The 25,112-nt window shown below is 30.6% G+C and overlaps 3 protein-coding genes across 3 annotated transcripts; all 3 read right to left on the minus strand.

Annotated features, from left to right (window-relative positions):
- Nucleotides 1-3,528: 3,528 nt before the first annotated feature.
- LOC114752865 (ethylene-responsive transcription factor 1-like) lies at nucleotides 3,529-4,194 on the minus strand. The gene has a single exon (XM_028941560.1). The coding sequence runs from the start codon at nucleotides 4,192-4,194 to the stop codon at nucleotides 3,529-3,531; it is 666 nt and encodes a 221-aa protein (XP_028797393.1).
- An 8,582-nt stretch (nucleotides 4,195-12,776) lies between these two features.
- Nucleotides 12,777-13,346, minus strand: LOC114752872 (ethylene-responsive transcription factor 15-like). The gene has a single exon (XM_028941573.1). The coding sequence runs from the start codon at nucleotides 13,344-13,346 to the stop codon at nucleotides 12,777-12,779; it is 570 nt and encodes a 189-aa protein (XP_028797406.1).
- Nucleotides 13,347-19,094: 5,748 nt separating this feature from the next.
- On the minus strand, nucleotides 19,095-19,787 carry LOC114752883 (ethylene-responsive transcription factor 1-like). The gene has a single exon (XM_028941583.1). It carries the CDS (start codon nucleotides 19,785-19,787, stop codon nucleotides 19,095-19,097), a length of 693 nt encoding a protein of 230 aa, XP_028797416.1.
- Between the last annotated feature and the right edge of the window lie 5,325 nt (nucleotides 19,788-25,112).

Below are 25,112 nucleotides of genomic sequence, written 5' to 3' on the forward strand. Positions count from 1 at the left end.
AAACAGATTTCTAGTTTTTGTTTTATAAAATACTTAATTGAAATAATCAACCATCAAATAAGTTTTATTATTTTAAAAAAAAAATTATCTTCAAAACAAGAAATTAAACAAAGCGTGAAATATTAATAGCTGGCTTGGGAATTGGGATCATGTTTCTGTTGACTTTAGCTGCGATTTGACCGTTGTCGCTTTTAATGGGTAAATACTAAATATAATTTGGGGTGGACATGCTCTTGTTAGAATGTCTAAAGATAGATTTAAATAAAATTAAAAAGTCTCATCGAATAGAACTGAGTTTTATAATAAAATATACAAATGTGAAATAACTTATAAATTATTAAGCCTTGAGATTTAAAATTATAATATGGTGCGAATACCACTAATTCCTCATCTATTTATATTATACGTTTCCCTCATCTAATTACAGTGTTATTCTTGTTACTACACCGACCAAATCGGTCAAGAAAAGTGATTGCGTGCCTCCAAAGTTTTGTTAAACATTACTTCAACTATTAATATATATATATATATATATATGAAACATTGCTTTGAACGTACAACAATGTGAACGTAATTATTACTTTTAGATCTTAATATAAGAGTCAGTTGAGAATTCTACGTAAAAAAAATTTATCCAAAAACTTTTTTTTCCCTGATAACAACCAAAAAATAAAGATATGGTATAGACTATGGAGGAAATTTTTTTTCCTATGTGTAAGTATCCTCCTATTAAAATAATGGGCAGTTAAATTTCCTTTAATCTCTTAATCTTATAAATTATTATTTTTTAGTTACACAGGTAAATTGAAGCTTGAGAAAAATACAACCAGAATAAAATCCTAGCTTCCAACTTCACAAAGGTTAAAAAAAAAAAAAAAACTAGGAGCACTTTTGGAGATCCTCCAAAAATATTCCTCATCTGGGCTAGTCAGTGGATGAAAGTAGGCTAGACCCTTATCAGGAACCTATAGTTTAGTCTATATAACACTTAGCCTAGTCTATTTAGTAAATAGGTCAAGTTTATATTTAGATCTATTTATAGGCTTATTTAGGCAACCAGGCATAAGGCCTAGCCTATTTTTTTTAATATAAATTAATTTTATTATTTATTTATAAAATTATAAACTCTAGTTTGATCATGAGTTTCACATCACAGTACTCCTACATAAGATCAGCCTCCTTTCTTTTATCAATCATTCATCTCTACCTCTCATCTTTTCAATTGCTCATAGCTTACTTCCTCTCCCCTGATCTATGTTTTTTTTTTTTACTGAACTACTCTTATATTACAAGTGAGAATAAATTCTAGACTTTTAAAATTTAACGTAAGTTTTTAAATAGATTTGAAGGCTTATATATGAATTTTGAGATATAATTTTTAAGCTTATCTAAACCCTAAAAGCTCACATTTTAAGTAGACCTTTAAATATGCTTCAAGTCTTGTTAGGCCTTTTGAAGGCTCAAGCTCAAGTCTAAAAAGAGCCTATATGTAAGCTCAGGCTTTGGTTTTAGATATTACAAGCTCAAACCTATTAAGCTCAAGTTAATAACTTATTTTCATTCCTATCTAGTACAGTCTAATATGAATGATTGGGCCTTTCTCCTCTCTTTTTGGTGCTCTCTCTGTTTTTTTTGGCCTTCATGATGAAATAAGTAAATAAATTAACAAGCATGCTCTTTCTGCCTTTCTCCTTGATTGGGCCTTTCTCCTAGCTTATCTTCAAGTCTTGTTAGGCTTTTGAGGGCTCAGGCTCAAGTCTAAAAAGAGTCAATATGTAGGTTCAGGTTTAGGTTTTACATATTTATTACAAGCTGAGACCTATTAAAGGGGTGTTTGGATAGAAGCCAAACCATGGTTTCAGAAGTGCTTTTATGGATTACGAAGTAAATATGTGGAGGTTACCTCGTTTTGCAGAAAAGTGATTCTGAAACCGTGGTTTTGGTTTTACCAAACACCCCTTAAGCTAAAGTTTAACTTAACCTAGCTTATTTTTATTCCTATCCAGTACAGTCTAATATGAATGATTGGGCCTTTCTCTTTTCTTTTTTCATGCTCTTTTTTTTTTGTTTTGTTGCTTTCGTGATCAAATAAGTAAATGAATTAACAAGCATAATGGACATACATTAAGAGATTTCATAATCCTTAAATTAAATAAAGGTTTTCAATTTAAATTTTGTCAATAAAATATTATGCCGGTCAATATTTTTTTCATTTGAAATCAATTCAATTTAAATTCAGATTAGTGGATAATACTACCTCCATTTCTAATTATAAGAGCTTGTTTATAGAGTTTTAATTATAATTAGGACCGGGCGTAGATGATATAGCATAAGAGCTAACAAAAAAATTGAGGAGCGTGCGAGGAATAAAATCTTATGTCTCCTATCTGCTGGTCAAAAAAATGTCTCCTATCTTGGTCGCCCTCCGAATAATTAAGATGCTTTTATTTGTTGGCCAAAAAAAAGTTAAGATGCTTTTATTTGAAAATCGAGACGGGGCGATGTCCTGCATCCCAGCGTTGCACAGTTGTCTGCAGCTGCAATGATTATATTAAACAGTGTTTTTGTCCCTACAGTTACATCACATGTAAATGCGCCTATGCATTATTTTTATTATTTGTCTTTTTTATTTTGTTGAAGTGCTACATTGAATAATCGAAATCTTTTGCATAGCAACATGTGGATGGGTACAACCATTTCTGTTTTCTCTGAAGCTAACTTCTAAAAGAGTTGCTTTGCAGATGGGTAAAAAAAAAAAAAAACCTCATGTTTAACGTGAAACAGTGTCTTAAACATGATTGTTTTAATAGGAGGATATTTGTGAGTAGAAAAAAATTATTTGTTAATTTAATTATATGTGTATGACCATTATTTCCTTTATTCACAATCATGTGCTTTTTTTTGTCCTTGCAATATCCACGTTGGATCAATCACATTGACAAGCATTTTCAATTAGACCCAATAGTGTTAGAGTTTATGGCAATGATACTCATGCGGCTCAATTTAGTTCAAGAAAAATATTAAATTTTATTAATCCAATTTCTAATGATTTTTTATTTTATCCATATTTTTTAAAAAGATTTACATTACACAAATAAAATTATACATTCATATGAAAATTTTAATAATGTAAATCATGAATAAGACCCGAAAAGTCCTTTTCCTACCTTATAAGTAATATTTCTCATGTACTAAATATAAAACCCTTTTTATAGTGTGTAAAAGGATTTTATCTTTAGGACTGGAGGAGTACCATAATTGGACCATAAAAATAAATTAAAAAAGAATAATATAAATTATAAATGAATTAATCTTTTAATGTTTTCTTCAGAACTACATGATGAAAGGGCAAGCACAGAGCAGGATAGTGTTCCTTTAAGGGGGTGTTTGGATGAAAACTAAACCATGGTTTCAGAAGTGATTTTACGATCTACAAAGTAAATATAAAAAAGAGTTTATCTCGATTTACAAAAGAGTGCTTCTGAGAACCACTTTTCAGGTATTCAAACACCCCCTAGATGAATCGTATCAACCCAATCTGACACGGCTTCTATTTGCTGCTAACTTGTTCAATAGTTCGGTCAGGCTCTTCTTCTTGCTTGACCCTTGAGATCCGTCATCCTCAGATGTCTTGTTTGACGGCGACGAAGGTTCCGGCGAGCTGTGCCGTTTCTGTCCAGCCACGACTCTTGCTGCCGGCTCCCGCGGTGTCTCCGACCCAACGAGGTGAGGAAAATTGAGCTTGGCTCTTCTACCATGCATCTTGAAAGCGGCTCTATCATAAGCCAGAGCTGCATCCTCTTCCTTCTCATAAGTTCCCAGCCACGTCCTTGCACCGTTTCTATTCGGGTCCCGGATCTCAGCAGCGAACTTCCCCCACGGCCGCCGCCTCACACCTCGGTAATTCCTCCATCTTGGTGGCGCGTTCCCTTCACGCGCCGCAGATTCCGGATCACTACCGTTCACTCTGTCATCATCACCTGGTTTCGTAGCGTTGTCATCCTCGCCGGAAAACACCGTGCCAGTGGAGCTGCTAACTCCCTGCTCCGGCGAAGCCATGTCACAGTCCAGATTCGAAGTACGGTTGCTGCCAGTGAAGACGCCATTCATGAGAGCCATCGAGGAGGAAGGATCGTCTTCTTCGATCAGGTATTGTTGAACTGATGATTCGAAAGGAGAATAATTAGAGTTCATTTTTGAGAAGCTAATTAAGCTTTCGCGGTAGTATAGAAACACAGGATTAGTGAAACTAAATTGGCTTGGATATTTATATATGTATGCATGGTGAATTTTTTTCAAAGCGATTATGCCATTTAATTATGGGAGAATTTCACTAAAGGACCGCAGAACACAATTAATGTCAAAGAGCCCCCAAAACTTTCTGAAACCTCACTGCAGGAGTAAGGGACCAAATTGAAATTAAAATTTAGAGTGAGATTACAATAATATCCCTTGGTCTTGCAGTGAGGTTTCAGAAAGTTTTGGAGCCTCTTTGACATTAATTGTGTTCTGCGGTCCTTCAGTGAAATTCTCCCTTTAATTATTGTGTTCATTGTTTCCATGAAGCGTCGATTGTTAATTTGGAGTTGTCGACGCCTCTGATTGGTTAACTCAAACATTATTTGTTTATTTATTTATTTATTTATTTATTTGTGAGCATAAAGGCTTAATTATTACGTGCTATGATGGTTTCTTTATTTGTGATATTAATTATATTAATAATTCCGATCCAAAATATCGAAGCTAGTTAGGGAAGGAACTGCTTTCGGTGATCACAAAATCTGAACCATCTAGAATTAATATGAATGATTTAGATTTAATTTTTTGTAACTCTTACTTTTTAAAAACTTTTTTTAATGGATATTTAGATGGTGTAGGTCTTATTGTAGAGGTGAACTGTAATGAGGATCAAAACTACTTCGTTTGGAAAGTTGGTTTTAAATTTAAATATAATATTTTAATTTATTTTATCTCTTATGTTTAAATAATATATTATATAAGAATATTTTAAAGAAATATTTGGTTTTATTAGTTAAGCAGTATGACCGCAGCATTATCACCAGTCAAAGGTTTTAAAAGCCTCATTTTTCACACATTAAAGCAAGGAAAAAAGATAGACTAAAGAATCCAGCTTTTACAGCGTCAGGACACCCGTCTTTCAGGACGTCATTTCTTGGAAAAGTCCGGAATGCATCTGACTGTTTGTGATTATTCAATATTTACTCGCTCAAGTCCTCTGCGTATAAATAGCAATTAAGTAAATTACGGTTATTAAAATTAATTAAAAATAATAAATATATAAGACATGTAATTTTTTCTCAAATACATTATTATTTATGAAGATAATAGAGAAGACGAAAAGGAAAAGAAATGAGTAAAACATATATTTATTTTGTCATGTTTATAAATTACTTCCAACATAAACTAAGAAAAATTTTAAATTTTATTAACTCTCATTTAAAATTTAACAATTTTTTAATTTTATCCCTATTCAACATACATTATACCTTATGTAAACAAAGTCGACATAATAATAAATGAAGGGTAAAATTATACATCCATACATAAAATTTTTTAGTACCTCATAAATAGGACCAAAAAAATGTTTTCTCTCTGTACTCTATAAACAGGATTATAGAAGTAATGAGTAATTGTTAAATAATGAAAAAAAGGGATTAAATTTGTAGAAAAATATGAAATCTTGCTTATATATAAGACCAATCGCATGTGAGAAAATATCACTTACATAAAGAATAGGAGAAAGTAATATTTTTACTACTAATTTTATCTGAACTTTTTTTTATTGGAAGAGAATGAGGTTTTCTGAAATTATTTTAACTTCTAATTATATCATCGTTCAAAAAAGAATGTTGAAGGTGATGAAAAATAGTACAATTATTCGAATTTGTGTCCCGAAATCTGTAAAGGTTAAAGAAAAATGATTTATTTCTATTTTTGCTTAATCCCATTTTTTGTGTATGTTTAATAGTTTTGAATAAACTCATCCGTCATCACGTGTAAAGAGAGAAAATTATACATGAAGACAAAGATATGAGAATATTTAGTTTTACTTGGATAGAAAAAGAAAAACAGAGAATATTTAGCTTTAGTTAAGTATGCCATATATTTGTTACTATAAGAAATATTAATACTATCTCCCATCCTTAATATAAGATTTGATTTAATTTTTATTTTGATCTTAAATATAAGACCCCAATCCATTTTGTCTCTCATATTTATATATATTTTTTCAAGATAGTCCTTCTAATAATAGTAGTTCTAGCTAATATACTTGATTACTAAGGATAATTTAAAAAAGACAATACTTATTTATTATAAATAGCTAACTCAATTTATCTTCTTAATCTTTTTAAATTAATCAACTAACTCTTATAATTAGGATCGAAAGTACGAGTAGTATTTAATAGCTACCCTGCGAGACAAAATAGCAATTGACCTCCAAAACGGAAAAAACATAATTGGGAAAATTGCGATTAGGTCTTATTTAAGGGAATTAAATACAAAAAAATCTCTTAAAATCATGAACTTATTTTGAAATCTTAAGGGACCTTTTTACAATAAATTTTATTTGTTTAGTTATCAAATTGCCTTTTTTTTTTAAAATTTGTATTGACAACTGAAAGAGTAGTGATTGACAACTTATGATGTAAGGATTGACAACTATCGCGATAAGTATTGATAACACATTTTCTTAGCACATCACAAAATCTAATGCATGAGTTGTCAATACCTGCTGTGATAGTTGTCAGTCCTTACACCCTAAGTTGTTAACTGTTGCTCTTTCAGTTATCAATGCAAACTAAAAAAAAAAAAGTAATTTGGTAATTAAACAAATAAAATTTATTGCAATAAGGTACTTTGGAGCTTCAGAATAATTTTATGATTTCAAGAGACCTTTTTGTTTTTAATTCTTTTGGATGAGATCTAATTGTAATTTTCCCAGCATAATTTTCTAACATCACGCGGTCAAAATTTTCACCTAGACAGCGAAACTTCTCGGAACCTTCGGACCAGCAAAGAGTGTTTTACGTTAAGTTTTATTATTCCTATGGGATATTAGATATAAAATTTAAATAACTAATTTATAAAATATTAGGAAAATTAATTTAATTATCTTAAAAAAGTGCGTTATTGTTTTTCAAAATAGCCTTTAATTATTTATATTTAAATTACTGATGGAAACTCTACTTAATAAGTGAGATTGATATTTGAGGAAAAAATTATAAATTTGAGAAATAAAGTGAATTATAATTTTACATTTAGAATCAAAACAAACTTTTTAGTAACTTTAATATTTAGGACCAATGCGAGTATTAATTTTTTTTTAAAAAATTCCTTCAGCCCTTCTTTTTCCTTTTAAAAAAGCAACTTTTGTTATCAAAATTCAAATTCAAATATGTATTTTTAACATATTACTTTTCAAGCCACAGAGGACTAATTAGGGATTTCAAAATTTTGTTAAATGACCACATTGCTTCTCAATTTCATCTCATTTTTTTCCTGAAGCCACCTCTGCCAATAGCAGTCGCAATTGGCGCTCCGGTGACTATCTCACTTGCGGCCGATCATCGATCAATAGCGGTGGTTTTGGGGAAAGAAAAAGAGATGGCTTTAAAAAGACAATGAAAAGTAACGTGGTCATTCAACCAGATTGTGAAGTCTCCGGGTAATGATCTTATTATGAATTTATTAAAAATATAAGCATCAATTTGAATTTTAGTATTTCTGATAGATTTAATTGCGATTTTCCCAATAAAATTTAATTATGATAAAAATGTACCCTATTAACAGTTCATAAATAGGGTAACTGGATTTTCTTCTATAAATAAAAACTTATTTTTGGATATTTTAATATTTGAATGTCTTAAATGTTATTAATTATTTATTTTGAAACATTTTGAATAATATTTTAAAGTATAAATATAAAGTCTCAATTCATTTCTGAAATGTTTAGTCTATTCAAGAAGAATCATTCGACTTAATCATCTTCATATCATAATCAAACTAAAAACATTGTATTTAGGTTTAGATTTGAAATCGATATGTACCACTACACATAGTGGTCTAGATTGGGACTGAAATGTGAAAAAAATTAGAAAACGCCAAAACTGATGAAATAGGAGAGAGAGGCTGAACAGGAAGTAAATAAAGGAAAGAAAGAATAAAAGTAGAGCCACCACAATTCTCGTCCACATAATAAGGGGATATTTTAAAGGGATTAAAATTTCATTCATGGATTACTATCGCAATTTTGATATCGACGCCTAATAGTTCTGAAATTTCAGCTTAGTACTTAAGAATAAAAATAAAATTATAATTTTATGTAAAATGATCAAAATGCCTTTGATATTATTTTTTAAAAGAAAAAAATCAGCTCCAATGCTGACGGCTGGCCGTAGAAATAGGTAGTCAGGGGTTTGAACTCATAAATGCCTCTTCACACTCCAAAAAGTATGATGCAATTACCAAGCCATTAAATCCTTTTAATCTTGTGGTGCAAACATAGTATATGTAACAAGCTTATGTTCATAATTTATATCCTGCTAATGTCTTGATGTTAATTCTCTCATATGACTTGTTAATTTGCTAATTGTAGTTGTTTATACACGAATGTTCATTGGTGAACTTTTAGGAATCTGAAAAAAGGGATAGTTATGTGCTTTTGTTAAACATGGGATAAATTAAACAAAAATGAATTAAGATAAATTTAAAAAACTTGCTATTATATTTAAAATTGTAAGTTATATAATTTAATCAATTATATGTATTAATTCAAGGAATTTGCCAAGATACTTGGTGAAACTTATAGGCTTCAAGCTAAAATCCTTACCAAAACAAGCTGTAATTTCTTCCACTTTAATAATGTCATTGCATAAAATCTCATGACATTTACTAACTCTTTTTGCTGATTTTCATTTTATGCATTATTTTTAGATAACATTTCATATATTCTTTTTGAACTTTGATGCTCCTATTTTATAAAACTGGGGTTTATTTTGTTTTTATCTTATTAATTCTAATTTATTACTTGATTTGTATCAGGAAAAATCTGGGGGTCTGTGTTCTTTACTGCTGCTAGTCAGAGTTTCTAGATGGAACCCTGAATGTAGACACGATATACACATGTAGAGAGAGGGGGGACACGGATATATGACTTCATTGTGTTTAGTCTAGCTATGTTGTTGAGGAGATGAACTGTTGTTAGTGAGAGAAAGACCAATAAAATGATAACTCATGTGAGCTTCTCTCTGTCATCAAAGAGAGGAGAAAATTGGGACACTATGTTGAAATATGTAATGCTCACTTATCTGTGTCCCCGCAGATTCTCTCCATTTATCATCTATAACATCATAAAATCAACTCAAAAAGGGATCCTTTGTCAAGAACATTACTTGAGAATATGGGTTGATATATAAACATTTTGAAGTTCAAAATTTTGGTACCAATAGTTGAATATAGGTTTTTTAGTTCAACGTTTATCAGGTTTAGTTGAACTATGGATTGCTTAAGTTGTTGATTATTAGGTTTAGTTGAATAAGGATTGAAAATTTTAGTTGCTTAAGTTGTTGATTATTAGGTTTAGTTGAATAAGGATTGAAAAGTTAATTTTTTACCGCGGTTAGTAATCACCGTGAAAGCTATTCTTTTTACATTGACAGTATCTACTACGCATCTAAAACTATTGTGAAAAGTCATTTTTAACTACCGTAAAAGATATTTTTTGTAGTAGTGGCAGAAAATTGTCATTAGTTCAGCATTTTTTCATACATTTGTTAAAGTTGTGTCTTTATCTTCTTTTTTTAAGGATTTTTAACAATCCTATTTGTACTTTAACTTGTTGCTGTGTGAAACTTTTGACTTCTTAATCGAGTATCATTTTGTCTTATTTCCAAAAAAAAAAAGTGATGCGCACATTTAGAGAGTAACAAATTAATGTGCGGATTACATGGCGAAATATGCTCAACATGTTGGATATATCGCCTCTTCATAATTAATTATTCTCCTCTACTTGCACACACACACACAGTTTTCCCGATCTCATATATAAGATACAAGTAATGAAATTATCTATATATAAGATCAGAGGGAGTATATTTTAACAGTGGGAGGAAAAGTTGCAAGGAAAGCAAACATGGGGAGAAATTATAACATGGAGAATTAGAGTTTTTTCTTATTTAAATGAGAGAAAAAAAGTTTTAGTAGAAAACTGAGTAGCGTGACCCACTACATTCCCTCCAACAATTTTCTCGCCAAATATAAAGAGATTTTGAAAATAAGAAAATTCTCCTTCCTAAAATCCGAACTCATGGAATTACACTACTCATAGAAGGGAATCAGTTCCAAGTTATATTTGAATGGTCATGATTTGATTTTTTTTATTTGTTCAAAATAATTATTTTAATATGGATGAAATTTAAAATGAAGATAATCTCTTAATTATTATTTTTTAAAAAATAATTTTTTCTATTTAAAATAATTAATTAAAGATTTTAAATTTGAACCATTCAAATCAGATAGAAACAGTTCAGATTTGATGAGTTTAAAGTGCTTATCAAAATGATAAGCACCGAAACTGATTCCCTCATATAAGAGGAAACATGAAAGAAATTAGAACGGGGGAGAATTAGTCCTTTCAAAGTAACACTAATATAATCATGCATAATAAAAAACCATATTAACATCACCAAGGACCCCAGCTTCACGATGACGACAATAAAAGGAGTAAAAAGATCGTGCTTGGCTATCAGTGAAAAAAATAAAGTTTCACTTTTAGCAATAATTATCTAGGGTCACTGTTAAAAGTTAGATTTTTAACAGTAGCCGTTGCCGTTCGAAGTCTCTTTTACTTGTGACTTTTAATGTCACTGATCGAAGTATCACTTTTGGTAATAACTTTCAAAAATTACTGCTAAAAATCTAATTAAAAGTTTGATTTCGTCGAGCTTTATTTCGATGGCAATTGAAAGTCATCACTGTAAGATTAAGTGTGGTTTGCAACATGACTATCTATAGAGTTGCTGCTAAAAGATCATTGAAAGGCACTACAAAAGATTTGACTTTTTATCATTGTTATAAAAGTTAAAAAGTTGCCGTTAAAGGTTTTTAGCGGTGACAGGTAACAATTATTGCTGATACTCATGGGCGGCGATATTAAAGGGTGCCTTCAGCTAATTGATAAAATATTTATAATATTCTTCTTAAATAAATTAAAGTATTTATATAGTGAATGAAATATAACACATTCAATAAATTTTTTAATTTATATTCAGTTTATAATATTATTAAATATATTAATTAAAAATAAAAAGTATTATATAAAAATTAAAAAAGTCATTTACAGATTACGCATGTATTTTTTCATTGCTTGAAAAATTTATTTTTCATCGCTTGAAAAATTTATTTTTCATCTAAATTAATTGTATATTTTCAGCTTTTATTGTTTTTATATATTAACTATTAATTTATTAGAAATTATAGAATAAATGTATGATTTATATTAATATTTTAAGATAATATTAAATAATTATATAATATCATGTAAATATATTTAAATATATTTAATATATATTTACTATATTTTTTTAGACAAAAATGTGATTATATCTAATCTATCTATAAGGATATCTTGATTAAGGTGCGAAGAAAAAATATCCCATATGGCTTGAGGATAAATTTATTAAACTTTTATAGGCTTAATTATATGATTTATACTTATTATCCATTTTTTCACCTCCTCAACACACCAAACATAATATAAATATCATATATCCCATATGCACGTCCCCTCTCATCCTCTCTCTCTCACTCTACATCATCTCTCTAACAAAAATAATGCAACATCATCACATTATTTCTCAAACTCTCGCTCTAAACACCGATATGTGAAAATACTTTATTTATTGATAATATATTACATTCATGAATAAAATTATTGCAAAAAAATAATGATTTTTTGGGAGGAAAAAAACAAGACTTTTAACGGTGACTTTGTTTTGTCGTCAGTTTCAGCGGTGATATCTGCTGTCGCCATTAACAGTGAAAATCTTTAGCATCGACTTTCAAAACTTTTGACAGCAACACAAAAAGTTGCCATAAAAAACCGTCGCTGAAAGTCATATTTTTAATAGTGAGGATTTTCTTCTGGCTCAGTAATAACTTTAACAATGTGTAATCTAAATTTAAATTTGCATGAATTAACGTATAAACATATTTTCTCTCCCCGAATCAACTTCCCTCCATTTATTAAAAACTCCTATCACATTTATTTTTATTTTTTCTGGGTAAAATGTGAATTTCTTTTCATGATTCATCAGTGGAATCTATATACCAGTACCAATGCTCAATAATCATAATTCCATATCATATTCCCTAATTAATATAATCCCTAACATTTACACTCCATTTCTTTCCGAATAGGCCCTTGAACCAAGGCACACTTTAACAAGATATAACCAAAAGGAGAGAGAAACCAACTATCTTATTTAATTAAAATATATTGCACAGAATTTATTGATTCACAACATATTGAACCTTGATTTTTCTTTTTTTTCGTATTCAAATTCTGCCTTGTATCTTTCTTTGCATGCAGGAAAGAAAGAAAGAAAGGAGCAGAAAAGAAACATAATAATGATAACAGAGAGGAGGAGAGAAATAAAACAGACCTAAGAATATTCATTCGCACGATTTCAAGCTTCTAACATGGCTTATACACACACACGCACGCACGCACACACATATATATATGTTTATATAACTTATTCCGTAGACCAGCCTGCCGGCTTTCCTTGCAGAAGGCGGTGCCGCTTCTGTCCGGCGACTACTCTTGCCGGCTCCGGCAGTGTTTCTGACCCAATGAGGTGTGGAAAATTGAGCTTAGCTTTCCTACCCTTCATCTTGAAAGCAGCTCTATCATAAGCCAAAGCTGCATCCTCCTCCCTCTCATAAGTTCCCAGCCATGTCCTCCCACCATTCCTGCTCGGGTCCCGAATCTCCGCCGCAAACTTCCCCCATGGCCGCCGCCTCACGCCTCGGTAATTCCTCCATCTAGGTGGCGCGTTTTTTTCACCCGCCACAGATCCTGGGTTACTACCACCAGCCCTATCATAACCACCTGGCCGATTCATAACGTTGTCATCATTAATCCCGCCAGAAAACACCGTGCCGCTGGTGTTACATACATCCTGCAGCTCAGGCAAAGCAGCGCCATAGCTCAGATTCCGAGTAGAGTTTTCCATGAAGAAGCCATTCAAGAGAGCCATGAGGGAAGGGTCATCTTCAATAAGGTATTGTTGAACTGATTCAACAGGAGAAAAATTAGGGTTCATTTTGGGAAGCTATAATAATTAAAATTTGGTGATAGCATAGAGAAGCACAAGATCAGTGAACTTGGATTATGTATATAATATATGTACAATGACTTTGGTTTAAAGCGATATGATGATACTCCTCCGGTCCTAATTATAAGACCCAATTGATTTATTTGAGAAGATTAAGGAAGTAAGTTAAGTTGGTTATTTATAATAAATAAGTGTTGTTATTCCTAAAATATCCTTGCCAATTAAGTATATTGGCTAAAACTATCATTATTAGAAGGATTACCTTGGAAAAAAATGCATAAATATAAGAGAGAAAATGGATTGGGTCTTATAATTAGGACCAAATAAAAAGTCAAATTGGGTCTTATAATAAGGACCGAGGAGTATTATTTTATTCTTGAGTTTTATTTGTTGTTTCTGTGAAACTTCACTTGTTAATTAATTTGGAGTGGTTGTCATCGAGCGTGATTGGTTAATTTATTCAAACAAATATTATTTATTTGCGAGCATAAAGGCTTAGTTATTATATTCCACGACGGCTACTTTATGTAAAATATTAAAAATTATTCATTAATTAAACTTCTCACTGATCTATCAGTTATTGCTTTGTTGGGAGCAGTATGACAGAAGCAACCCCAGTCAAAAATTTAAAAGGTCATTATTCTCTCATCCAAAAAAAAAAAATCATTATTCAAAGACTTATGCCACGTTTGACAAATAAAATGACAGGTCAGGTCAAAAAATAAAAAGAACTCGTTCTAATGCATTATTTGAAATCGGAGTCTTTTTATATTATAGTAGAAATTTTGATGTTGGGTAAATGATTCATAATGTTACGGGTGTGTCTTATTTCTCGGAGAAGTCAGGAATAATTAAATTTCAAATATTTTTCCTATTATTTAATCCCATTTTTTCCTGGGTCTCTTTTTAACCTGTGTGTCGGTCTATAATTAAAAAACAAGGGCGTAAATCCTTTCTTAAATGTGGCCACGCGTAGGAGACCAACTGAAACAGATGATGACATGAGAATGTTTAGCATATATAAAATACATATTAGCCAAAAAACAAAAACAAAAACAAAAACAAAAACAAAAATACTCTAACACCCAGCTACAAAATTTAAAAATTAAATGGTGATTATCACATTGTGGTCAAAAAATGATGATTAACATTTAATAATAGATCATGACGCTTCACACCCTGAAAAAGGCAACATTTAAACTTATTTTTAATCCGAATAATTGCAACAACTGTTCTAGATCTTCATCTTGTAAGCTCTGGCCCCCTCTGCTCTGGAGCTCCAATTATTTAAGAAAATGAGAAATTTCTTCTACTTTTTCTCCTTTTGTTATTATTAGGGTTGTTAAAGGCATATTTTCCCCAAAATTCCTTAAACTCAGTTTTTTTTAAACATAAACATAAACCGCTGTTAGTGAAATCATCAAACTGTCTATCTAAAGTTACCAACATAGTCATTAGTGAGGTTGGATCTAGTCATAATGTGGCAAACTAAGGTTCAAATCTCTATTAGGAGAAATGTCTACATTTACTATCCAACAATGTCTCAAATAGAATTATTTTCAATAGAAGAATATCTATGTGTAACTTAAAAAAAAAAAAAAGTTACCAACATTGTGTTAGCTTTGGTGAAAGGAGTTTTGATTGTCTAAGCACGAACTCTTGAATTCGAATCAGTGTAAATACAAAAAATGCTTTTAAAAAAATTACTTCTAACTAAGCTCAATAATACTCGAATCTAACTCAGCCAAATAGTTATGTAAGAGAAAATGGTCGCTAGAGTTAATGGTGTATGGGTTAGTGTAAATAATACTTTTGACACTCCAGATACAACATTACTCAATGTGTATTTCGAGGTGAATAATGTTACTTGAAAAATATTTTAGATGCAAAATATTCTTTAACCCTTTTCTTATTGGAGCTTTTGTAGTACTAAGCTATAATGTAAAACAAAATTTTTTCAAACCAGTAAAAAGATTACAAGTAAAAAGATAGGCAATTTGTTCAAATTTCGAAGAGTTTGAACCTGATTGATATTTTAAAAATATTTTTGATAATGCTGGAAAAAAAAAGATACGCAACCCTTTAATTTTCTTTTCAATTAAGTTAGAATAATATATTATAAAAATATAAATAATTGTATTGATTACAACTCATAAGTAAGAAAGCTTATTTTAAAATGAGACACACTGTAATTATATTCTCTTCTCTTGTTTGAGTGGGAAAAAAAAAGAAGAAAAAGAACACTCATATTTTCAGTCATTTTCTAAAATTAGCATTCCTCTAAGTTTATTAAACTAGTGGAGTCTTGTCTCTCTCTGCATAATTAAAAATACTAAAAAACAAGTAATTATTACTACTTCTAGAAATGTACGAAGTCTCTTGTATATTAAAAAAAAGACCAAAAAATTTTCTGAAAAGTCTCTTGAGGACCCGAATTCCCAAAGCCACATTGGCAATTCAGTGGCACCGTACCAACATAGTACTTCATATCAAAAACCATCGAAGTAATCAAACTTGACTTCAAAGTTCAATAAAGCGTTGCTTATTAGACCAATGTGAACTTTAAATAAAAGTTCTCCCAAACCGTGTAGAAGAGTTCTGACCTAATCCACTTTATTTTATGTTATGCATTTAAGTTTAAGATTTTTGAGCGAATATTTAAGTTTAAGATTTGATTTAATAGTAAAAACAAAGGGGTCTTGTGAAGTTAATGAAGATAAAATTTTGTGTATCAGTGATCAACTTAGGTCAATATAATCTACAAGTTTATCCAATGAATAAGTCACTTTTGAATTATCCGAAAATGAGGAAGTTCTTCATCAATTTCATGCTTCACATGAAAAAACAAAGGTAACCAAAAAAATTATGGATAATCAATTTTCCTACTAAAGTTTTAAATTAATGTTATCTTCCAGAATAATGAGCTATTTGTTGATTATTCTTTTGCTATTGATTATCATCAAAATTCAATATCATTACATATCTTATATTTTAAAGACATTTGATCACATAATAACTCAATAACATATATTTTGTAAATAATTTTTATAATGACTAAATAGCTTCCACCAAAAAAAAATTACATCCAGTCCTTAATACAAGATCTAATTGATTAATTTGGAGAATTAAAAAATTACTTAATTATAACATATGTTACATGATCTTTCTAAAATACTTATATATAATGTTAGATTATATATCAATTTATAAGTAAAATAAATTAGTTTGAAAAAATGATAAATTTAAATATTTTAAAATAATTTTTTAATTAGTTATTGAATCTTATATTAAGTACTGGACATAATATATCTTATTATATATGCATCAAACGTCTTTTTTTAATCTGATCTTACATTAAATGTTTTGTTGACCACAGCCCACAACTGCTATTCTAACGAAATGTTGACGGCATTGATCTTAAAAGTACATAAAGTGTATTGGCAAAAAAAAAAAAGTACATAAAGTGTGGAACATAAGATTTTCATATATTATATTATACAATTATATATTGAAAGGAAGTTGAACAATGACCATACCTGTATAACTTTTCCATGGCTCGTGGGGGACATTATTCATATATAAATATATATATATATTATAATTAAATAGACCAAGATTGACTGCTTTTCAGTCTGAAAGCAAATTAAAATATGTAATTTGGAAATTAAACTGTTTTACCATTGTATTGTTCAACTAAGACCCACCTTGTAATTGACTAGATTAAAGTGTTTGAAAGCTAAAGGTGCACTAGTAAGTAGTAATTAGTGCTGGTAATTAGTGTTAATCTTCAACAACGAACATACACAACAACAACAACAAGCCTTATCCCACTAAGTGGGATTGGCTACATGAATCACACGACACCATCGTATTCTGTCAACAACCCAATCCTTAGATATGTTGTTGATTAGGAGGTCTCGTTCAATGACCTCATTCAGCGTTCTTCTCGGTCTTCCCTGTCTCTTTTTATGGGACTGTATCTTGTTTGATCCACCCTCCTCACCGGGGCCTCCAAAGGCCTTCTCTGCACATGTCCAAACCATCTTAAGCGATTTTCAACCATTTTCTCTTGGATAGGTGCCACACCGACTCTTGTCCTGATCTTTTCATTTCGAATCCTATCTTTTCTTGTATGACCACACATCCATCTCAACATCCTCATTTTTGCTACTCCGACTTTGTGCTCTTGTTTTCCCTTTATTGCCCAACATTCACTACCATACATCATAGCTGGTCTTATAGCAGTCCGATAAAATTTTCCTTTAAGTTTCTCAGGTACCTTCTTATCGCAAATAACTCCGGTAGCTTTCCTCCACTTTAACTAGCCAGCTTGTATTCTATGAGAAATGTATCCTCCTGTATAATGGATCCTAGGTATTTAAACTTTGATACTTGAGGACTAATTTGCTCTCCCATCCTCACCTCCAAATCCCTATTACTTTGCCTCCCTCCAAAATCACAATGCATATATTCTGTTTTGTTCCTGCTCAAACGGAAAATCAAATATTAAAAAAATCAGTTAAATTATATTTGTTACAAAAGTGTGTTGATATCTTTAAAATACTACATTCAATCATTATTTTTCATATGTAAACTTTTAATATATATGATCAAAATGGATAGTTTAAAAAAAAATTATATCATAAATTATTATAAATTTGGAAGACAAAATGGATTGAAATATTGTATTTAGAATAAAAATATCCTCTTTAACTAGGTTTTATATTTTGAAGAATCTCAAAAAAATATTTTTAAAATTCTAAATTCTAAATGAGCCTTATTTACTATACTTTAATAATAATTGATAATATTTAAAAATCAAATAACAATACATTTTTATAGCCATTTCTGATTTGAGATTTAGAAATTTTAGAAGTATTTTTTTTAATTTTCCATTTATATTTAGAACTGGAGTGAGTAGTAATTAAGTAGATATTCAACGAGTTTTTTCGAAAAGAATAAAACGTTGTTTAAGTCTTATAACCACGCGCTTCTAGGTAATCATATGCTTATTTGATCCTGAGATAATATGTATATAGACACACACACAGAGCTATTTTGGATGAAAGATTTTTTTTTAATGATTTTAGCATCAGCCGTGTCTCTCTCTTTTTTTTTTAACCACAAACATCATCATCCATAACAAAAACTAATCTCTCTTCACTTAACAGCCTGCCTCTAATTTTAGATATTACTACCTCCGGTCCTTAATATAAGCTTGTTTGACTTTTGTTTTGGTTCTAAATATAAAACCACAATCCATTTTATCTCTCGTATTTATTCTTTTTTTTAAGGTAGTTCTTGTAGTAATTATAGTTTTAGCTAATATACTAAATTAGCAAAGATATTTTAGGGAAAAAAATCCATTTATTACAAATAACCAACTTAACTAATTTCTTTAATATACTTAAATTAGTAAACTAGTTCTTATATTAAGAACCGGGGGTAGTATTTATTATGTGAACAATTGTAATTAGCTCGATAAGAGAAAATGATTATTAACAGATAGAATAATTTGATGATCAGTGATTTGCTTTGGGTAAAATCTTAGTAGTAGTGCACCCCAAATATTATTTTATGGCAATTTCAAAACTGCAGCTAGACTTTTGAAAAACCAAACAAAAATCATAATTAGACACCAACATACAAAATTGAAAATTACATGAAATTATGTTTTGGAAGAAAAAGCGCGTAGGAGAAGAGAAATAATAGATCATGATCAGCATTAATGCATAATTATTTCAACCTTTTGACTTGGCTTCTATTTGTTGCTAATTTATTCAATAGACTAGTCAGCCTCTTCTTCTTACTACTTGACCCTTGAGATCCACCGTTATCCTCAGATGCACACCCTGACGGCGATGAAGATTCCGGCCAGTGGCACTGCAGCTTCGTCTCGCTGACTACTCTTTCCGGCAGCTCTGGCGGCGATTCCGACCCAATGAGATGTGGAAAATTGAGCTTGGCTTTTCTACCCCTCATCTTAAAAGCAGCTATATCATAAGCCAATGCTCCATCCTCTTCCTTCTTATATGTCCCTAACCACGATCTTGCTCCGTTCCTCTTCGGGTGCTGGATCTCAGCCGCAAACTTCCCCCACGGCCTACGCATCACACCTCTATAATTCCTCCGTCTAGGCGGCGCGTTCCTTTCACGCGCTACAGAATCTGCATTGCTACTAACATTATTATCAGCCCTATCACCACCTGCTGATGGTTTCACGGTGTCTTCGTGCTCGCCGGAAAACACCATGCCACTGGAGTTGCTCACAGACTGGTCAAGCGAAGCAGTACTGTCGCAGTTAGGGTTTGAAGTAGCAGAGCTTGACGTGAAGGAGAAATTATTCGTCATGAGAGAAGTGAAAGATGAAGGATCACGATGATCGTATTGCTGAACTGATTCGAAAGAAGAAAGATTGTTAGGGATCATTTTTAGAAGCTAAGTTTATGCTGTGAGAGAACAGAAGCACAGATGTGACCGATACTGAAACATGACTTATTTATATGTATAAAAACTGACGTTCGTTTGAAGGGATTGATGATATATTATTTTATTCTTGAGTTTTTGTGTTTTGACCGTAATATTCTTGAATTTGTTGTTTCCATGAAACTTCAAGTAGAAGCGGGTTTTAAGTTAATATACAGTGGTTGTCCTCGTGCGTGTGATTAGTTTGTATACAAAGAATTATATATATAATAGATATATATAATATATGTATATATGATATGGTATGATAGTTTCTTTTCTCTAACATTTATTTAAGAGCTCTTCGATCATTTGCTTTCGTTTTCTTTTCTTTTCTTCTCTCTCTCTCTCTCTCTCTCTCTCTCTCTCTGCTTTTGTTTTTTGCGAACTATTTTTGTTTTTGTTTAAGGAATGGTTTATTTTGCTTCGTTTAAACTATGGTGTATATGCAAAGGCAAATCCAGAGTCAAAATGTTAAATATTTTAACAAAAGTAATTGATAAAAACTTTATTATTATTCAAACGGAAAATTAATCTTTTAAACCTTTAATTTTTAACTCAATTATAATTCAATCTTTTAACTATGATTTAGCACAACTTACTTCCCGAATTTTTAACTTGCCTGTTACTCAACTCCTTTTTTTTTTTTCTCATTTTTATATGATTATCCTTATCATCTATAACTCATCTTATGTGGCAAAGATTTGTTTCCAACTCAGCTCCACGTGGCGTTGCTGTGTCATCTTTCTTGGAAACGCATGCCAGTTCACCTCTTCTGATGCCCCCCATTTGGCGTTTTTCCGTTCAGCTTTCCGTTCAACTTTGCCGCCCAACCGACACCGTCTTCCAGTCAGCAAGAGTCATAGAATTTGTTGATATAGTGTTATTTTGTAGCTTCTTCACTATTTGGGTGACCCTGATAGTGTAACTCAGACGGATTCCCTTTAACTTGAAACCATCATAAAACGCCAAAGGAGAACAGGAAAACGATGAAGAAGCTATCACTTTTGTTTTGTTTTGTTTTGTTTTTTTTTTCCTTTTCCCATCAGATTTCCCAATAGAACAGTTAGGCTCTTTTTCTTACTCGATCCTTGGGTTCCATTAGCGTTTGACTGCAATGAAGGTTCCGGCGAGCGGTGCTGCTTCTGTCCAGCCAGCCCTCTCGCCGGCTCCGGTAATGGCTCCGATCATGAGGTGTGGAAATTTGAGCTTCGCTTTTCTACCCCTCCACTTGCTTGAAAGCAGCTCTATCATAAGCCAAAGCCGCATCTTCTTCCTTCTCATAAGTTCCCAACCATGTCCTCGCACTGTTTCTCTTCGGGCTCCGGATCCCAGCAGCAAACTTCCCCCACGGTCGCCGCCTCATGCCTCAGTAATTCCTCCATCTTGGCTGCACGTTCCCCTCACGCGCCACAGATCCTGCATCGTTATTACCATTTACTCTGTCATCAGCACCACCTGGTTTCACAGCGTTGTCATTCTCGCTGTGCCAGTGAGCTACTAACACCCCGCTCCGGCGAAGCCATGTCACAGTCAAGATTCAAAGTAGGGTCATTGCCGGTGAAGAAGCCATTCGTGAGAGCTTGTTGAACTGGTTGAAAAGGAGAATGATTTGGGATCATTTTGGGAAGCTAAGTCTGGTGATAGTGCAGAAGCACAGGATCTGTGAAAAACATGGCTTATCTATATATATATATATATATATATATATATTTATATGTATGTATGTATGTATAATGACTTTTGTTTAAAGTGATGATATTATTTAATTGTTGTGTTTGTTGTCTCCATGAAACTTCGCTTGTTAATTTGGAGTTGTTGTCGTCGCGTGTGATTGGCTAATTCAAACAAGTATTATTTATTTTTGAATATAAAAGGCTTAATTATGAGGATGCTATAAATGGCTTCTTTATGTATATGATGTTAAATATATTAATAATTAAACTGCTGGCTGATAAGTTGTTTTGCTGTGTAAGCAGTATGACAGAAGCAACACTAGTCAAAGGTTGAAAACCTCGTTAGATAAACTATTGATGTCTTTTTTTAAGCCAAAAAAATTAGATAAATTTGACTTCGAGGACAGTACAAACCTCAAAGTTAATCTTTGAAAAATAAAATTAGCAACTCATTTTAATATACATCTCAAATTTTAGTCTTTTTACATTAATTGCTCTCATCGATCTAGCAATGTTTTTTTTTTTAACAATCACCATTTTTCGGTCGGTTTGGATGCATTGGTGAGCAAAACTGATATACTCCTCTGGTCCTTAATATAGGACCTAATTGTTGAGTTGGTTTTGGTCCTAAATATAAGACTCATTTTTCATATTTATCAATTTTCTCTAAATTACCCATATGGATACTCTCTCAATTATAATCAAATAGAAGAAGAAGAGGGGTATTAAGAAAGATGATTATGGTGTTTTAGAAAAAACGTGTCATATTTCTTATAATTAACTAACTTACCTAACTTTCTTAATTTAATTAAATTAGTTAAATGGATCTTATATTAAGGATCGGAAGAGTAGTATAAAATCATCTGAAAAAAGGAAAGAGAAAAGTTAAAGAGAACAGTCAATAAAATTATTAAACAAAATCTTTTGATTAAAATTATATCATTAGATTTCGTAGTTGATAGACCTTAATAATATCATGTGATTCTTATCTCGCAGGATAAGGTTTTGTTATTATTTGTTTAATGTCCGTTTAAGAGTTTTGAATAAAGTAACGTTTTGACAATGTTTTTATAGCCAAGTAGTACAAGAACTCTCCAATAAGGACGAAGAAATTGTGAATTCGCTCTCAAATTGTGAATTCACTCTCATATGTAACCTCAAGCTTGCATATCCCTCTAATTAAAAGCAATGAAGCCGCAACTTTTTAAAATATTTCCTCTTGTCATTAATATAAGACATAATTAACTAATTTAAGTAGATTAAGGATCTTAATTAAATTAGTTAATATGATTTTTTTAAATACTCTAATCATCTTTTTTTAATCTTCTCTCTCCCTTTCTTACTTGATTATTGTTAAAAGAATATCAATAAGATTATTTTGAAAAAAATGATAAATATACGAAATAAGTCTTACACCAACATGAACTCTCAAATTAACTCTCACATTAAGAACATGAGGAGTAGTATATTTTGACAATGAATATACTATATTTTAATCCCTAACATAACAAGATAAAGTTGGGCCAAAAAAAAAAAGATAAAGACATGAACATATTAACTTTAAAATATAGGGTATTTATAAGAAATATTAATAACAACATGCCTAAGACAAAAAGAGTATATGACCTCCAATACTGAATTAATAATATAGATGATGACGCTCTAATTTTAATGAATATCAGCATGTGGTCAAAATCTTCAGCTTGACTTCTGGGAACCTAGGGGTCAGCAAAAAGTACTGTTTCTAATTTTAAATTTATGATTTTTTAATTGATTACACTAAAACATGTTGTAAGGTTTTTAAATCTATTATAGAATGTTATGTTTAAGGGGAAAATATCATCAGAATTAGTTTATATATATAACATTTTATCTAAAGTACTACTTTTAGTTTTTAATATAAGATCTAGTTGACTAATTTAGAAAGACTAAGGATGTTAGTTGGGTTGTTTATTTATAATAAATAAATATTATTTTTTCTAAAATACCCTTATTAATTATATGTTTGAATTACCTATTGATCGTAACTTGTCAATATATACAACTATTATAATGATTCCTTGGGGATAAAATAGATAAATATTACGGACAAAATAAATTAGGTTCTCATATTTATGATCAAATTAAATGTCAAACTAGCTTTTATATTAAGAAAAAAAGGTAGTATTAGTTTTTTATGTCTTTTTTTGTATTTTTTTAATCAACTGAACAACCTTCCAGGTTCCAACCAATTAAACAACATCCTCTAATTATAATAAATTTTATGGAGAATAATTTCGAAGTCTTGAAAGTATTAATTAATTTTAACTAATTTAAGTAAAGTTGATCATGAATCTAAGGTAAATATTGCTCTTTATAAATCAAAGTAGATTGGAATATTATATTTAAACTAAATTGAAAGTCAAACCAGCTCTAATATTAAGGACAAGAGGTAGTAGTTTCAAGATTTACGAATGATGCAATATAATGATACTCATTATTTTATATTTTTCACTCTTCACTCAGGGCGAGTTAAGCATATATAGAAAAATCCAAATCAACTTATGATATATAATTTAAAACAACAAATTTTATTTTCAAGTCAGTGTAGAGAAATACATCTAAAGATACGCAAAACCAGTGAAGAGGAGGAATCCCTTGACTTCAAAGTTGAATAAAGCCTCACTTTGTAGACCAACGTGAACTTAGCTAAAGCTCTCACATACTGTGTAAAAGAAAGCTATTTAATTTTTTCTACAATATTCATTATCTTAAGTTTTATAACAAACTAAATTACTAGAAAATTATAAATAATGCGGCCTATCAAAAAATCTCATGCAACATTAAAATATAAATACAAAATTACTTTTAAAATTTATTTTTAGTCACTTTTTTTTTCATTTTCTATGCGAAACACTGATGAGATTATTTTAATAATGAATAAATAACATATGAATTATTTAAAAATGAAGACGTTTTAAATTAATTAAATCTTTAACATAAAAACGGAAACTAGAAAAAATTAAGGATTATCAAATTTTCCCACAAACGTACGCAGCGAATCATAATTCGAAATTTAAATTGATAAAACTATTTTATTCCACCCCCAAAAAATAAAAATAAAATGGATTGTCCTCAAAATTTAGGCATTAAATATTCCTTATATTTTAGGATCATTAATCACCTAGCAACATTTTTCTAAATAATTTTCTAATTATTAAACAACTTACATATTCTGGCCCCAAAAAAAAAAACTTATATACAATATCATCCCCTTGTCTTTGATCTACGTTTTGTTGACAACAATCATATTTTAATGCAATGTTCACCATATTTTCAAGTACACATACTACTCATAAGTAATTAACTTGTATTGTAGGGTTATTAATCTTTATTTTTCAATTTTACCCCTATTTAATTTTTGTTGGGAAGAGAGAAAATGAACAAAGAGGTGAAAATGATTAATAAATTTGAATAAAAAATTAATGAGGACAAATTTAAAAAATTATATCAATTTAATACTTCATTGGTATGTGAGGTAAGTTACATAATAAGTATGTCAAACTGGTATAAAAGCAAAACACATGATTTTATTCAGATGTTCGACCAAACATAAAGCATCAATCACCTTCCA

The sequence above is a fragment of the Neltuma alba genome, unplaced genomic scaffold (genome assembly GCF_004799145.2).
Source record: "Neltuma alba isolate B1F8T4 unplaced genomic scaffold, ASM479914v2 tig00001196_pilon, whole genome shotgun sequence".
In the NCBI taxonomy this organism is placed as follows: Eukaryota; Viridiplantae; Streptophyta; class Magnoliopsida; order Fabales; family Fabaceae; genus Neltuma; species Neltuma alba.